At 44.3% G+C, this 17532-nt stretch overlaps 1 protein-coding gene across 1 annotated transcript in view; it reads left to right on the forward strand.

The window, feature by feature from the left end:
• The first annotated feature begins 11668 nt into the window (after window positions 1-11668).
• Window positions 11669-17532, forward strand: part of CGRRF1 (cell growth regulator with ring finger domain 1) — a 29983-nt gene continuing 24119 nt past the window's right edge. Inside the window, exon 1 of the mRNA XM_030855022.3 lies at window positions 11669-11903. Coding sequence (XP_030710882.1) covers window positions 11800-11903 — 104 coding nt within the window. The 5' untranslated portion in view covers window positions 11669-11799. The remainder of the gene's footprint in view (window positions 11904-17532) is intronic.

Here is a 17532-nt window from a genome sequence, read left to right on the forward strand (position 1 = left end):
GCAAAGAAAAAGAAAGTTCCAGAACATGCTCCCACTTACATCCTTCTTCATTAGTATTAGACTGAATTACTAGAATTTTTAAAGTTTGTGTTTAATATTAAATTTAATGAATTGTTAGCATGTTAATAAGTAGCATTAAATCAGAATTCAAAATATATAAATTAATTTGATACAATACCTATGTTTTCTCATAAGTTAGAAAACTAGAAGGATTAGCTATAAGAAGTTCCACAGCTCAACTACATTCTCTTAGTGATCTGCCCCCCAGCCCCAATATTTTTTACCATGACAAGGGAACTGGTAAATTTGACATGTAGTACCATATAAGAAATGGTGGAAGAGAAAATGATTTTTACTGGTCCAGGAACAGGTATTTTAGACTTTTGCGGCGAGCAGGAGCCACTCTTCATCGCGGTGCGCGGGCCTCTCACTGTCGTGGCCTCTCTTGTTGCAGAGCACAGGCTCCAGACGCGCAGGCTCAGTAGTTGTGTCTCATGGGCCCAGTTGCTCCCCAGCATGGGGGATCCTCCCAGACCAGGGCTCGAACCTGTGTCCCCTGCATTGGCAGGCAGATTCTCAACCACTGCGCCACCAGGGAAGCGCCGTTATATTAGACTTTAACAAAGATCCTCCCCCACCCCCATCTTTTCCCATCTCTTCTCTCTACCTACAGGAGGAATTGGAGAAAAAAGTGAGAAAATTAACATTTAGATACATGACATTTCGCCTGGTAAATAGTAAAGTCATTGTTTTCCTCTATCATGTTGTTCTTTTGCGGTACGCGGGCCTCTCACTGCTGTGGCCTCTCCCGTGGTGGAGCACAGGCTCCGGACGCGCAAGTTCAGCGGCCATGGCTCACGGGCCCAGCCGCTCCGCGGCATGTGGAATCTTCCCGGACCCGGGCACGAACCCGTGTCCCCTGCATCGGCAGGCGGACTCTGAACCACTGCGTCACCAGGGAAGCCCTTATGTTGTTCTTTTAATGTTTCCTAAATGTTAATGGCTATGAAATGGGCTGGTCTCATGTTAGACCCAGAGAGGTTGGGCAGAGTAGTACACTGACAAGAAAAGGACAGTGATGAAAATATGATTTATTTTATTATGTGGGAGGTGTAAAATGAATATAGACTATATACAGAAATTTTACTTGAACTCAGTCTGTAGAATATTCTTTGAACCAGGCAAAAAAATTACATCTATTTTAAATGAGGTTTGGGAATGCTGTTCGGGCTTGGGTTATTCTGAGGGGGAAAAGTTCAAACTGTATTCTAGCACTTTTCTGCCTGGGTAGCCCCTAGTAAAAACTCAAGAACCTATAAATACTAAGCTGTGTTGAGGTCACTGAAATGTGTTTTATCTCAGGGAAGCATTTGATGTCAAGACAAGATCAGGGTCGAAAGGAAAGGAGTATTCTAATTAAAAATCGAGGGAAGATCAGAATTAGAATAATCTTTTCTGGTCTGAATTTTTCTAAGTCCTCCATTCTCTGTATTGGCAGCCATGCTAAAGTGTTTCTATTATTTACATATTCATTCATGCAACAAATAGTTATTGAGGACCCATTGGCTCTGTCCTGGTGCCAAGATCCAAAACAGACTAAAATCCCTACCATTCTAGAACTAACATTCTAATGGGGGGGGGGGGGGAGGAGGTAACAGACAATAGCACAGTAAATTAGTAAATATTATAAGTTAGAAGGTGATCTGTGCTGGGGGAAAGAATTGGAAAAGGGAGATTGGGAGTGCAGTGTATGAGGGATTTTTATTGTAAATAGGGAAGTCACCCTAGTCTTCACTAGGAAGGTCATGTTTGAACAAAGATTTGAAACTGTGGGGATTAAGCATGTTGCTATCTGGAGGAACATCCCACACAGAGGGAATAGCACTGTAAAGGCCCTGAGGCAGAAGCATGCATGTTGTTACAGGGGACAAAACAGCAGTCCAATAACTGGAGTGAGTTGTAGGTGTGGTCAGAGGGATTAGAGGGCTGGATTCTGTACAGCCTTGTAAATCATCACAAGGACGTGCCCTTGGAGAGACTGAGCAGGGGAGTGACGTGACCTGTTATGAATTTTAGCAGAATCATTCTTTTTAACAATTTTTTAAAATTAATTTATATTTTTAATCTATTTATTTTTGGCTGCTTTGGGTCTTCGTTGCTGCGCGCAGGCTTTCTCTAGTTGCGGTGAGCTGGAGCTAGTCTTCGTTGCGGTGGCTTCTCTTGTTGCAGAGCACGGGCTTGAGGCATGCAGGCTTCAGTAGGTGTGGCACGCGGGCTCAGTAGTTGTGGCTTGCGGGCTCTAGAGCACAGGGTCAGTAGTTGTGGCGCGCGGGTTTAGTTGCTCCGTGGCATGTGGGATCTTCCCGGACCAGAGCTCGAACCCGTGTCCCCTGCATTGGCAGGCGGATTCTTAAGCACTGTGCCACCAGGGAAGCCCCTAGCAGAACCATTCTGATTTCAGTGTCCTTCTAAAAGGATCCTTCTGTTGTGTTAGACTGTAGGGATAAAGTGACTTCCAGAGCCAGCCAAGATGGAGTAAGTAAGTTGCAGTCTTTCTCTCCCACTGATTACAACTAAAAGCTCTGGAGAGAATATGAAAAACAACTACCAGAGGACTCTGAAGAGTAAATAATAGCAAAATAGCTAGTGGATTGAGAAAGGAAGTGTTTTGATCACCTCTTCTTTATCCTGTCTGTGAGGGAGGGATTCTCTCCCTAGGATTATGGAGATGGCTGAACACACAACACCCAATACTGGACAGGTGAAATTGACAGCAGTTTTTTAGTCACATATACTCACAGTCTGGGGGAGGGGAACACCAAGTGCCATGCCCTGGGGAACAGAGTGAACAACTAGAGGCTGTGGGAGGCAGGTTTGTAGCATCAAGAGGGTGAGGTGCCCCCTGGTCCTGCGGGAGGATGTGACTGGCTTATTTGAATAATTCCAGGAGCTGGAAGGAAACTGAAACCCGGTACTCAGGGATAAGCAGGCACCGTGCCTGGTCCCCTTGATAAGGAGGGTTGTTTGGGTAGGGGACCTTGTCCGTGGGAGAGGAGTGGGGATAGAAACTCACAGTTAGGTCATTCCCGATTTCACCAGATATCAAGGCAACACATAATATTACACCTTAATTTTAGGCCTTACACAGCAGGAACTCAGAACTTGACAAATGACTGGTATTGTGCTGGTAAGTTTTCTAGTTCTTTTTCCTCCTTTACTGCCTGACTTGAGAGTGGTCTGAATCAGCGAAGCAGAGACAGCAAAACCTCCAAAAGGAACCCTTCCTTCTAGCCTGGGGTTGGCGAAAAGGGGCCCCTGGGAAAGGAGAGTGTGGAAGGAAACTCCCTTTTTTTCTCCTAGCCCTGCCCTGAGGGCAACACCAATCAAGTTGGCACTGTTACAGCAGGGCAGGGGCTCAAGCACCTAAAACCAGGAGAGAAAATCCATTTTTCTGCATAGAGGAATTTGGAAAAAGGTCCCTGTTATACAAAAATTGATGGCGGTATCCCAGTTATTTTTTTCCTCCCTTTTCTTTTGTCACTTTAGCTGAAGGACAGGCTCAGTCATGCAGACTGACCCAGCAGTGTAGAGGGCAAATATTCTGGAAGCTCCCCATCTTTCAGGCCAGAAGAACGGAGAAAGGGGTCTCTGGGAGTCAGAGGGTGTAGAGGAAATCCTGAAGAGGAGAGACTGGGATTGACAGTGGGCACATACCCAAGTTCCACATGTGCAGAACACACCCCCAGGAGCACGGCAAAGACTTTGAGAGCTTAACTACCATATAAACCACTGCCGAGACTCAGATTAAGTCCAGAGTGGCTCATGTGACGAACAGACACAAACAGCATAGTGAAGATGTTGAAAATTGAGCTGCCATTCTGTATCCTGGTTGTGGTGATAGGAACTGTACACCGGACATCATGAATTTTTCTGTATTTAAATTAAAAATTGAATTTTTAAAAAGTAAAAAAAAAAAAAAAAAAAAAAGGAACCAACTGTGGGAAATAGAGAAGCAAGGAAACCAGCCAGGAAACTATTGTAGTAATCCAGGGAATACATGGCCTGGACCAAAGTGGAAACAGCGATTTGGTGAGAAGTGCCCAGAACTACTAAGAATTTTCTGTATAAGGGCTTCTCAGCTTCAGAAATATTGATATATGGAGTTGGATAATTCCCTGTGGTGGGTAGGCTGTGCTGGGCATTGGGGAATGTTTGGCAGCAACCCTGTCCTCTACCCACTAGCCACTAGTAGCCCCTCAACCAAAATGTGGCCAGACATTGTCAAATGGTGTCAGGGCCCAAAGGTGAGGATTCACCCCCAGTTGAGAATGGCTGTTCTAGGTGAATGCCTTAAGCTTTGGGCCACAGACTAAGCACCACGTTAGTCATCAGTGTCGGCTCAGTTGGAGCAGGCTTCAGGTGGGCTCCTAACACTTAGTACATACAGATGCCAAAAGCCCAACATCGAAGACCATGATAGTTTTTTTTACTAGAGGGACTTGGAAGTTCGATGGGCTACAAAAGGTTAGGTTCTGCCAAAGGACTATAAGATGTTTCACAGTTCCTGTCATCTATGAGATCACACCCAAATGGCACATTCATTCAATTCTGTTGTGCAGGGATTGTCTCAAAGTTTGAAACTCAAAGTCATGATGCTTATCATTCCTCTTGGTGTCTCCAAAACAGAGATAAATTTGACCTTCCAGGAAATAATGTGCGAGATAGAAAGTCCATATAAAATGAATGAAGGGATTGGCAGCTCCAAGAAGAATGTATAAAAGAAATAATTTTTAAAAACATGTTAATATTTTTAGCATTTCTAATGAGACCTTCTCCTTGGTCACCCAGAAGTATCTATTAGCCTCAAAGGATAAACAGAACCATGATGTCAGGAATGCAAAAGAAAGCAAGCAGCTTTTGACTACTACGATAGGATTTTTGAATCCGAAGAAACATAGTAGTCTTGAAAAAGCCAGACACTACCAAGGGAGAAAGGTTTTATAAAACTGTAAAGCTCCATTAACATTTGAAAATCCAGACCCTGGCAAAATTAAAAGTGGCATTTGATATACGCCATATGGTAGAGAAAACTGAGGCTATGACATAAGGAAAGTACCTGCTGAGGGTAGGAAGGAGAGAAAGTCTCCCTTCTGATCTGGAGCAGCGTGGGAAGAAGAAGGGGCTTGGGGGGGCTTCCCTGGTGGTGCAGTGGTTAAGAATCTGCCTGCCAATGCAGGGGACATGGGTTCGAGCCCTGGTCCGGGAAGATCCCACATGCCACAGAGCAACTAAGCCCGTGCGCCACAACTACTGAGCCTGTACTTTAGAGCCCGTGCGCCACAACTACTGAATCCCACGAGCCACAACTACTGAAGCCCGCATGCCTAGAGCCCATACGCCACAACAAGAGAAGCCACCGCAATGAGAAGCCCGCGCACTGCAACGGAGAGTAGCCCCCGCTCGCCGCAACTAGAGAAAGCCTGTGCGCAGCAACGAAGACCTAACGCGGCCCAAAATAAATAAAATTAAAAAAAAGAAAGGGCTTGGGGAAGTATGACAGGCAGCCATAGCCAGCCTGTTCTGGCAGGGCTCCCCGGCTGAAGTTTCAGAATGGGGGGTGGGGAGGGGTTGTAGGAAAGCAGGAGGAGATTGGTATGGGCAGTCCACTTTTCCTATGAGAAAGGAGGAGAGGCCTTGCATTTAGCTTTGCGCCTCCTTGAATATGACTCAGGAGCAACAGTGTTCAATGGCAGAGGGGGCCTAGTTTGGTATCTTGAGGTGCTCAGTGGCCGGCAGGGTACAAGCTGGAGGAGCTACACATTCGTAGTTCCCTAAGGAAGTACCACTGGAAATGGTGAACAGTCTGGTGAACCAGCTAAGCTAGTGCTTGAGGGCTTTACAACCAGAGATAAAGGGCTAGAACCCTGGATCTCAGGAGTGGTTGCTAGCCCGTTGCCACAAAAGGCCACATGAAACCTGCATCACCTTACTGAGGACTCAAAGGTGTGCAAAGTGAGGGCTTGTTTTCCCAACCCTACCGTGAGATCACACGAATACCCTGTACAATTGAATACCATCTTAGGGAGAAGCAATAGAAGAGGGAGGAGAGACTAAGAATTTTCCTGAAAGAGACCAGCTACTCAAAAGGGGCAGTTAGGGGCTTCTCTGGTGGCGCAGTGGTTGAGAGTCCGCCTGCCGATGCAGGGGACACGGGTTCGTGCCCCGGTCCGGGAGGATCCCACATGCTGCGGGGAGGCTGGGCCCGTGAGCCATGCCCGCTGAGCCTGCGCATCCGGAGCCTGTGCTCCACAATGGGAGAGGCCACAAGAGTGAGAGGCCCACGTACCGCAAAAAAAAAAAAAAAAAAAAAGAATGGCTAAAAGTTCGCCGGGAGAGGGAAGAGGAAAGAAGAAGGGCTTTTCAGGCAAAGGGAAGAGCATATGTACAGAGCTGTGATGACTAATTTGATGTGTTGACTTCTCCACGTATTGCTCAGATTAAACATTACTTCTGAGTGTGTCTGTGAGGGTGTCTGTGGATGAGGAGAGCACTGAATCAGTGCACTTGGCAAAGTAGATATCCCTCCCCAATGTGGGTGGGCATCATCCAATCCATTGAGGGCCTGAAGAGAACAAAAGGCAGAGGAAGGATATCGCCCCCCATCCCGCCCCCTTTTTCTTCCTGATTGCCTGCTTGAGCTGGCACAGCAGTCTTCTGCCCTTGCACTGGGATTTATACCATTGACTCCCCTGGTTCTCAGGCCTTCAGACTTGGACAGGAATTAGTCCACCAGCTTCGCTGGCCCTCCAGCTTATAGACGGCTGAACTGACTGTGGGAATCCCTCTCTCCCTCTCCTTCTCTCCCTCCCTCTCTGGAGAACCCTGACTAATACAATGGCCAATTCTGAAATCTGCAAATATTTTCTTTCACTGATTTCAAAATTCATTTCCTCCCAACACTTTAACTTCTCTGAAATCAGGATGCACCTAGCAATCGTGGCATCTTACAATTTTTTTCTTGGTGATACATAAAGTAAAGGTGAGGCTTAAAGCACCCTAAAGTGAATGAAGTTTAAGTTTGGGGGCCACTTGCTTGCATAGGCCCTTTCCAAGGCCTTACAGTTAATTCTGTATTTGTGATTTTGTATTCACCCTCCTAGAATGGGCCCCCCAAATGGTATGTGCTTCAGGCCTCACATACCTGCATCTCTAATGTATTTTAGAAGACTGGTAATTCGATAGGTCTAAGATTTGTATTTGGAGGGAATGAGAGAAGGGGAACAGGGATGAGTGGTGAGAGATTGGAGATTTAGGGTCTAATTTCAGTCAATGACAGCTACATCCACTCAACTGGTAGAAGAAGCCAGAAACTTCAACTCCTGCTACTCTCATGCCGCATGTCCAATGCATCATTAGGTTCTGTATACTTCTGTGACAAGAGTTCTCTCCTTCAAACTGTTTCCTCCTTCTGTAAGTAATAGAGCCTTCTAGTTTTAGCTGGACACACAGCCACCCTGAACAAAGACTGTATTTTCCAGCCTCCCTTCCAGTTAAATTTTGGCCAACAGAATGTGTCGTATATCCTTAGAGTTTCCTTAAATTGAAATGGTGTCTCATTTTTCCTCTTTTTCCTCCCTCTTGCTAGCAGGAATCTGGACATGGTGGCTGGAGCTGCAGCAGGTATCTTGGACCATGAGGTGACCTTAGGAATGGGGGCTACACATAGTGGAGCAAAATAGAAGCCTGGGTCCCTTGCACTGTGAAGCACTGTATCAATCCTGCATTACCTACTTCTGGACTTTCACCTGAAAGAGAAATAAACTTCTATCTCAAGTAAGATACTGTTTTTATTTATTTATTTAGTCACTCACAGTTGAAATCACTTCTAACTAATAATCCACTTCACTGCAAGTCCTCATCACTTTCCTAATCAGAGTTACCAATATTTCTTCTCTGGACTTTTGAAAGAATCTATTAATTTGTACCTCCATATTCACTTATATCCATCCCAGCCTCCTTCCAATAAGTTTTCTACACAATAGCTAAAGTAATTGATTTAAAATGCAAAGAGGGGCTTCCCTGTTGGCTCAATGGTTGACAGTCCGCCTGCCGATGCAGGGGACACGGGTTCGTGTCCCGGTCCAGGAAGATCCCACATGCCGTGGAGCAGCTGGGCCCGTAAGCCATGGCCACTGACCCTGCGCATCTGGAGCCTGTGCTCTGCAGTGGGAGAGGCCACAGCAGTGAGAGGCCCGCGTATCACAAAAAAACTAAATAAATAAAATAAAATAAAATGCAAATAGAATGTCATTCCCTATATTAGTTTGCCTGGGCTGCCATAATAGAATACCACAGACTGGGTGGCTAAAACAATAGAAATTTTCTCATAGTTCTGGAGGCCAGAAGCCCAGCATCAAGGTGCCAGCAGTCTTTCGGGAGAGAATTCTCTTCCATGGTTTTTAGACAGCTGCTTTCTTGCTGTGTTCTCATATGGCCTTTTCTCTGTACACACGTGTACACAGAGAGCAATCTCTGGTGTCTTGTCTTTTTTTTTTTTAAATAAATACACCAGTCCTATTAGATTAGGATCCCACCCTTATGACTTCACTTAACCTTCATTACTTACTTAAAGGCCCTATCTTCAAATACAGTCACATTGCGGGGTTAAGGCCTCAACATACGAATTTTGAGAAGGGGACACAATTCAGTCCATAAAACTCTCTTCTTCAGTCATATCAGAGGCTCCTCATTGCTCTTAGGTTATTTGAGTAGTTAAAATGGCAAGACTCATGTATGATCTGGGCCCTACCTATGTCTCCATTTTCATCTCATAGCATGTTCCTCCTCCCTCTCCATGCTGGCCTTTCATTCCTCAGGTATGCTATGATTTTCCCACCACAGGGCCTTTGCACATGCTGTAGCTTCTGACCTAAATGCTTTTTGTCCCATCCTGTCCCTTTGCCTGGTAAACCTCTTTCCATCAGCTCTCAGGTCAACCATCTGTTCTTTAGGGAAGTCTTCCTTGATCTTCCTTATATTCCCCATTTCCCCATTATTTACTCTCATAGCTCCATGTACCTATTTTTAATAGCAGTTATAATTTTGCCTTTATATTTTGTTCAAGATTCTTTGGTTAATGTTTGTCTTTTCCATTAGATGATAAACTCCATGAGAACAGAGATGTGTCACTTTTTGCTTATTACTGTATCCCTACTGTTTTCTACAGTGTCTGGCACATATCTGACCCTCAATAAACATTTTCTGAATGAATAAGTAAGAGGTAAGTGGGAGCTGGGTCATGGAGAGGTGGATATGCTAAATAAGGAACTTGGAACTTCATTCTCAAGGACATATAGCATGACAACCAAGAAGTTTTGGCAGTGGAGTGAAATAAGACGTGTTTAAAAATATATATGTGTGTTAAAAAAATGTTGCCAGCACTGTGTAGAGTGTACTAGAAAGAATCTATGTTGGAAATAAAGTTACAAGTTTCAATGGTTGTAGCAGTTATCCAAGTGGAAAATAAGGGCTTGTCTTAAATTTGTGTCAGTTCCTGTTCTTTTTTCTGAGAATTCTTTGGTGTGAGTCAGGTTGGGTCTATTTCTCCACTGCTGGTTTGGGATTTGGCTTTAATAGCCTGGCTAGTGAATTATCCTTGTTCAGCTGTTTTCCATCTTCCAATATGTTGCTGCTGTTATTTTATTTCCTGTTCTTGTTTTTGTTGATTTACTTTTAAAATCCCTTTGATGTAGTTTTAGTGGAGTTTTGGGAGAGAGCAAACTTATAGGCATATGTTTAATATACCACTTTCACTTGGAACTCCTTACATTTTTGTTTCCATTATGAAAATTCTTCATTGTTTATTGAAATAAAATTGCCTTTCACATTAGCCAAGATTTTGTTAAGTGACAATATCAAATGATGACAAAACCGAGGATAAAAGGGAGGGAACATAAATTGGTACAACATTTCTGGAGAACGGTGTTTCTTCAAAGGCTTAAGACATACATACTTTTTGAACCAAAAGTTCCACCTCTGGAAATTTATCCCAAGGAAATGATTTAGCTTTAAGAATATCACTGCAGTGTTGTTTTTAATAATAATAAAAAAAATGTCCAGGGTTTCCCTGGTGGCGCAGTGGTTGAGAGTCCTCCTGCTGATGCAGGGGACACGGGTTCGTGCCCCGTTCCGGGAAGATCCCACATGCCGCAGAGCGGCTGGGCCCGTGAGCCATGGCCGCTGAGCCTGCGCGTCCGGAGCCTGTGCTCCGCAACGGGAGAGGCCACAACAGTAAGAGGCCCGCGTACAGGAAAAAAAAAAAAAAAAATTACGTTGTTGGACAAGAGAAGCCTCCGCAATGAGAAGCCCACGCACCGCAACGAAGAGTAGCCCCCGCTCGCCGCAACTAGAGAAAGCCCGTGAGCAGCAACGAAGACCCAATGCAGCCAAAAATAAACAAATTAATTAATTAATTTAAAAAATTATGCTGTTGAACCAAGCTTCTCACACAGCACTACTCCAGAGAATACCCAATACGTTGTCATTCACCAAAGGATAGGTGAAGCCACAGGACAAATTTAGCTCATCTTCCTCCAGCAGTAATTTTACTGGTGATTTGGGAGTGTGGAGGGACTACTAGTTATCTATCTCTAGGTCCTTTGTCCCTTTCTTCCGTGGTAACAAATCCCTGATCTGTAGCGGGGATGCTGCGTTTCCCTGACTCCGTGGCAGCTAGGTGTGGCCTTGGGACCAAACGCAAACCCATGAGATCTCAGTGGAAGTGTTGAGAGAGACGGGTATAACTTTAGTTGGTATCTGCGATACCTCAACCACGGATTCAACCAACCACAGACTGTGTAGTACTATAGTATTTACTATTGAAAAATATCCACCTATAAATGGACCTTGTGCAGTTCAAACCTGCGTTTGTTCAAGGGTCAACTGTATATATGTATATATATGCACATATATACACATACACATAATACATATTTAAAATTATTATTAAAGTGAAAATTAATGCAAAAAATATTCAAATATCTAATTCTAATTTGAGGGGTATAGGGGAGGAAAAAAAGAAAGGGATATGGGAGGACAGTTGATTTATTTCTGAGAATCTTGACACCCAATGCTAATTTTCCTCTAGCATTATATCCAACTTGAAAAGGCTGACAAGGCTCCTATAAACTGCTTGTGAGACTCTTTTTGGTGTTTCGTACAGTGCCTATTTGTAAGTTTTGTACATAAAACAAGAGTAGGTGTGGGGTTATTTTACTTTGTAGATGCAGCCGCCCTCTTCCTCCCACAACCGCCTCAGATCTAATAGGCAGGATCTCAGGATTTTGACTCTGTGACGTGGATTTCGGACTGTGCCTCCTCTCTCTGGCATCAGAAAACACTACCTGAGCCTTGGGCGGGGTTGGCACCAACATCTATTCAGACTTTGCCGCAGACAACCGCGTACCGCTGGGGCAGACTACGAAACAAGACGCTCGCTGGACACCAAGCCCGTGAGCCGGGGGCGGTGCGAGTCGCGGCCCCGCCCCTCTGCGAAGCCAATAACCCTGGACGGGAGCGGGAGGGGCGGGGCGAGCCCTGTAGGCCGCCTCGTGATTGGCACGCAGGCTCCCGCAGCCCGCGAGGTTACCCCTAACTAGTCTGCCGGAGCTCCAGGCTAGTGCGGATCTACAAAGTTTGTCCGCTCCGGGGCACCGTAGTGGCTTTTACCCTGGCCGAGAGGGCCCGGCTGGGCTAGACTGGGCTCAGCGGCTGGAGCCCGGCTCAGCTTAGGAGACCCTGATGGCTGCGGTATTTCTAGTAACGCTCTACGAGTACTCGCCGCTTTTCTACATCGCGGTGGTCTTTACCTGCTTCATCGTGACCACCGGCCTGGTGTTGGGATGGTAAGTGCCCCAGGGCCAGGGGCAAGGGACGACGGGGCGGACAGCCAGGGAGTGGGGTCGCGGCGGGCAACTGGGGGCAGAGGAGCTGGGTGGCTGCTGGATTGGGGCACCTGGGGCTGTCGGAGAGCCGGTGCCGAGGACTCCGACGGCTCCGACTGGCTCCGGGAGGAAAACAAGGTGGACACCGCACCTGCATCACTGCTCCGCATCATCGTCCGGTCCCCGTCGCTGCGCGCATCTGAGGGTGGTGCCTGATTGAGGTATTTTACCCAGCTTTGTTTCTAGACGATAAAGCAACCAGTAAGGGCCAGGTCTTGGTGTTAGGATAGAGAGGTTGTACAACAGGCTTTTGTCCGGAATTGGGGCCTACTGTGTGCCCGAGTGAACCCGTCATCCGCGGTGCAGTCCACAGACGTGGACAGTAAACCGAGTTGATCCTTGTTGTTCTGACCTGAACTGAGCACTTGGCCTCAGATCTTACAGTATAAGTTATAACTGACTGAACTCTGTTACCGTTTGAGAGTTTAATGGTTTCTACACATATTTCACACCTTTTGAAGGAGTATTTAGATCTATAGAACCATAAAGACATAATTTTAGAGCTGGAAGAGACCTTAGAGATAAGTTACAGTAAGGGGTAAGGGCACTTTGCCTATTGGAGACAAGGAGAGTAGACTGTTAGCTCATCCCTGAGCAATTCTAGCTCAGAAATTCTAAAATTTCTCTCTTGAGGAGATGCCATTGTATCATGTTTAGGCAAGCCTTAAAAATACAGCTATTTGAAACCATCTTACAGGCCTCATCCATTGAGGAGAGAGACATGAGCTGGATTTTGAAGAATGAGTATTTTGAAAAATAAATGGAGTTAAAGGTGTATAGTAGAGAATAGAAAGCATTTCAGAGAATACATGAGCAGAGGGTCAGAGAAGACATGCTAGCGAATAGAGCAGGCTGTGTAAAATGAGTTTTAAAATACCCTTTGAGCACATATATGTGATTAGGTTAAAGAAAGGACACAAGCCCTGGTCAATTTCTGAAAAATATGCCATCTTTAGGAACTAAGTAAAGTTTTAATGTTTTCACACTGCTTTCCACCCTATCAGCAGTAGATCATAAAATTCCTTGTTGGTTGGTGGGGGAAGAATAAGACCAGTTTTACACAATTTGTTATTCTTGACCCATCAGACTTTCTTGATATTGTTCATTTCAAGAAAGTTTGTAATTGGAGTTAGGAAGATGTTGCCTAAGTGAGAAAAGCTGTCTTAACACAGGACTTTTTTTTTTTTTTTTTTTTTTTTGGTGGTACACGGGCCTCTCACTGTTGTGGCCTCTCCCTTTGCGGAGCATAGGCTCCGGACGCGCAGGCTCAACAGCCATGGCTCATGGGCCCAGCCGCTCCGCGGCATGTGGGATCTTCCTGGACCGGGGCACGAACCCGTGTCCCCTGCATCGGCAGGCGGACTCCCAACCAGTGCGCCACCAGGGAAGCCCAACACAGGACTTTTATTGACTATAATGTTAGTGTTATTGTCTTCAAGAGTGTAATTTTCCTCCATTAAGGAAAATAAGTAACTAGTTGATAATTACATTATATCCTTAAATTTTAATTTTCAATAGGCCTAATTATTTTAAAATTAATTTTCAGTCGGCCTAATTCAACTAATTAGGTATCTCAGATGTCCATCTTTAGTACTGGTAAGAGGAAAATAAGTGAAGACCATACTGATAATGACGGTGGCATCTGTGGGTGAAGGGTAGTTAGGAACCTCACGTTTGTGGTGGTTAAGAGACGGACTTTGGGGTCAGACAGACTTAAGCTCAAATCCTGGCTCTGCCAAATCTGGCTTGGTTTGAAAACTTAATGATTATCTAAACACTCCATTTAAGTATGACTTTTACAAGGGGTGGAAACCCAGGTAATTGTAGAACTTTCAAAAGTCTGAACTAAGCACTGCTGAGGACACAAGACCATGTAAGTGCCACTCACTTCCATCCTGATTTGGGCCTAACCAGTTATCTTGAGCCTAACCCACCCATTCTCTCCATCTGGGTTAGCTTTGCCCATCTAGATAACCTTTTTACTAGTATTTATTTGCTGCCCTAAGCCACGGCTACAGATTCATTGAGTAGAAACAATGAAAACCATCTAGATCTCATCAGATCAACTATCTGATAGTTCTCTAGGCAGAAGGTAAACCCATTAATCCACTATGCTTTTTCACTATGCTTGTCATTTTTTTTAACCTCCCCAAATATAATTTCAATTGGTCATCTGTTTTCTCTGTCATGGTTCTTACCTCGGTACTGCTCTGCGTTTCTTTCCACTTTTCCCCTGTCCACTTGCACTGTGTGGGAATGGAGAAAGACAGGAGCACCTGGTTGTTGGAATCCCAGTGGCAATAGCAGAGAATCATGCAACTGGAAGTATGGTATCTCTATTTAACTGTGTGATGGTTTCTGTGAGCGCTACTAGCTACATTTATTAAGCTCTTGCTATTTACCAGGCACTGTGCAGAAAGGAGACCAAAATGCCATATACATCCTTTAATGGTTTCAAATAATCAGTGAATCTAACTCTGCAGCTACTCTCTGCTTCCTCTGGACTGCAGATTATTAAAGTGTCATCTCTAGGCTTCATACCACCCTTATATACTCTGCTCTATGAATCTGGGGCAGAACCTCTAAACCACGTTTCTTCTTTACTAGCTCGCTGCCTCAATGAGGCCCTGCCTATAGGGGAAGGGGAGTGGAAGGCTAGAGGAGGGCAAAAGGACTTGCTGCTTTCTGTTTGATTCTTGTCTTCCTCTGTCTCACCATAGTGATGGTGCCTCACCCTGGCATTAACAGTTGGTCGCAGTTTATAGTTTTCCACTCTCTTAGAACCAGCCTTATTGAACCCCCTCAAAGATTTCAATATCCCTTCCTCAGATCTGAGTCCCACGTGCATGGGGGTCTTTCCTCCAAATTTCTAAGCTGTAGTAATCCTCTTTGCTCTATTCCTTGTCCTAGGTGTGATAGGTGCTTCCCACTGTTACTACTTCTTTGATGCTTAGTGTCCCCTTTTTGCCTTTTCAGTTCTTCAACATCTGCTTAGCAATTTTTTTACATTAAATTATCTGTTAAAATACTGGTGTGGTTTTGGTCTCTTGACTGGACTGATATATAAGAAATCGTTACTCAGAATGGGATCCTGGCGGGTGGGGGGGGACCTTCAAAGATGTGATTTGGGTTTGGTCATTTCTTTAGCTCCTTACCAATGGGGAATAAGATTCTAGTAATCCATGGCATGTGTTGGCCTCATAATTAATCAACTTACTACCTTTGTGTGATTGTGATTAAACGATTTCTGAAGTAAGTGCCTTGGGGGACCAAGCGCCTTAACACTTAACAGAAAGGAAATGACAAGCTCATGTCTTTAAACTCTCAGATCAAGTCTTAGAGAATCAAGAGTTTTTATGGTTTTATAGCACTTTACTTCATGCCACAAAGCTAAAAATTGAACACAGATTTATTTGTGCTGGTATTAGAATTACGTAGCCTTGTCAATGTCTCATTTAGGACACTGACTAGAAAAGAGTAGTTCCCTGAAACTAGGAATGGCAACATCTAAATGGACAGAGCTGAGAATCTTGAAACCCCAGTCATTCTGAGCTTTCCTTCTTGGTGGAAGCAGGCTGCTTTCCGTGTCTGGGAAAACTAGGCTTCTCTTGCTTGAAGATCTTGTAATAACCTCTCCCAGGGCAGTTGCTTTGCAAAGGGTGTTTATACTCAAGACGTACCTCTATTACCTTTTGCCATGAGGCCCAGATCTCTTCATGTTCCTCAGGACAGGGACAAAAATCTGACCTAGTCAGAAATAGCCTAGCCTCTAAAAGAATTACAAAAGTTTGCTAATTTATATCATTGCGAATTTGGGTAGTGTGTGTGAGAATGGAGTGTAAGTAGGTTAGGCCAAGGAGGATAGAAGGTAACAATAGAGCAGATTACATTTATTTATCTGGGTGTATTCTAAAAAAATTTCTAACTCTAAAGTGTTAACTCATACTTGGTTGACTGAAACTTGGACTCAGAGGTGCTCTATATTTAATAAGGTTGGACTTCCTGTTAACCATTTGCTTCCTTTTCCTGGTCTACATTCCTGCAGCCCTGGCATCACCCTGGCAGTGACAGTAGGCCTGAGTAGCAGCAGTTTATTTTAGTTTGCAGTTTTTCCTCATATCTAGAAACAGCCTTATTGCACTCCTTCAGAAATATGATCACCAGCTGGCCAGCACTCCTACTGGAAAAGTCTGGGTCCAGCTCTGGGGGATTCCTTCTCCCAGCTTCTAAACTGTAATAATCCCCACTCTTCCTTTTGTTTCCTTAGCCTTCGGAGGGATAACTGCTTCTTGCTAGGGTACCTCAGTGTCCCCTTGTTGGCTTTTCAGTCCTCCAGTACTTTAATAGTTCTGTATATTAAAATCTTTGTGTCGAAATAGCTGTCTCCTGCCAACCCTTCCTGATAAACTGACCTTGACTTGTTTCTCATCTTACTTGTCGAATGCAGTAGGTTGTGTATGTGTGATGAGGTACAGATTCCTTCTTAGGGAAAGAATATAGCGTTATCTTGTATTTGCTTAGGGTACAAAATATATGACCCTTCTATTGGCAAGAAGTTTCTTGGAACAATCTAGAAGAAAACACAAAGCTCTTAGAAATGGCATTTCAAACCTTAATAGGGCCTTAAGATAACTTATTCTAACCCTTCTTTTTTACAATTAAAGGCACAGAATTTTAGAGATTGAGTAATTTACTCGAAGTCTGTTAGCACATCAGTTTGCCCAGAAACAGCCCTCCTCCTCTACCAAGGATTCCCCCAAGAATGTTTTTTATATCCTGATCCAATCTCAGTATCCAACTAGCCAAGTGAGGCCAGCTTTGGGAGATTGCACAGGAGAGAAGCTTACCCCTCATCGCCGCCCCCGCCCAGATTAACAGCTGCCTGTGTGTTTTCTAATTGACTTTAGAACTCAAGGCTGAAGGGGTGATAAAAGTTGTTTACTGCTGAGCTTGACACTTTAGCCTCAAAGTAAATTTTTTTCAGGGGGGACTCGGTGAGACTCCAACAAGGAAAGGAGGTCAGTTCTTCTGATTCAGCTGCTGGGTGGAAGCTTAGGAAGTGTGTGCAGGGTAAGACAGTGTACAGGCAATATGAAAAAGTCTGGACAGAATTGGAAGTCCCCAGGTTACTGCTGTGCTGGAAGTTTAAGCAGTATGAACAAGTGCAACAAACACTTTAGAAATGGGAAAAAAACAGAATTATAGAAAATTCCAGGAGGATTAAGTATGAAATTTTAACAGTAAAGAGAATGGAAAATTCTCTTAATGGAAAAGAAAGGGGTGGGAGGCTGAGTTTATATAAAAGAGAAAGTAATGAATGTTAAGAAACGTTTATTTAGTTGGTATTCTATTGCTAACAGTTGCCAAAATGACTTTGAGTGGAAAAAGATAAAAATGGAATTTGATTGAAAAGAAAATTGCTCAGTTTTCTATTTTACTGTTTCTTCTAATGTCATATCAGCCATGATCTGATACACAGGGCATCAGTGTCTTTATTCACGCTTTTGACTAAAAATGTGAAAAAGGCCAG

The sequence above is a fragment of the Globicephala melas genome, chromosome 2 (genome assembly GCF_963455315.2).
Source record: "Globicephala melas chromosome 2, mGloMel1.2, whole genome shotgun sequence".
NCBI lineage: Eukaryota > Metazoa > Chordata > Mammalia > Artiodactyla > Delphinidae > Globicephala > Globicephala melas.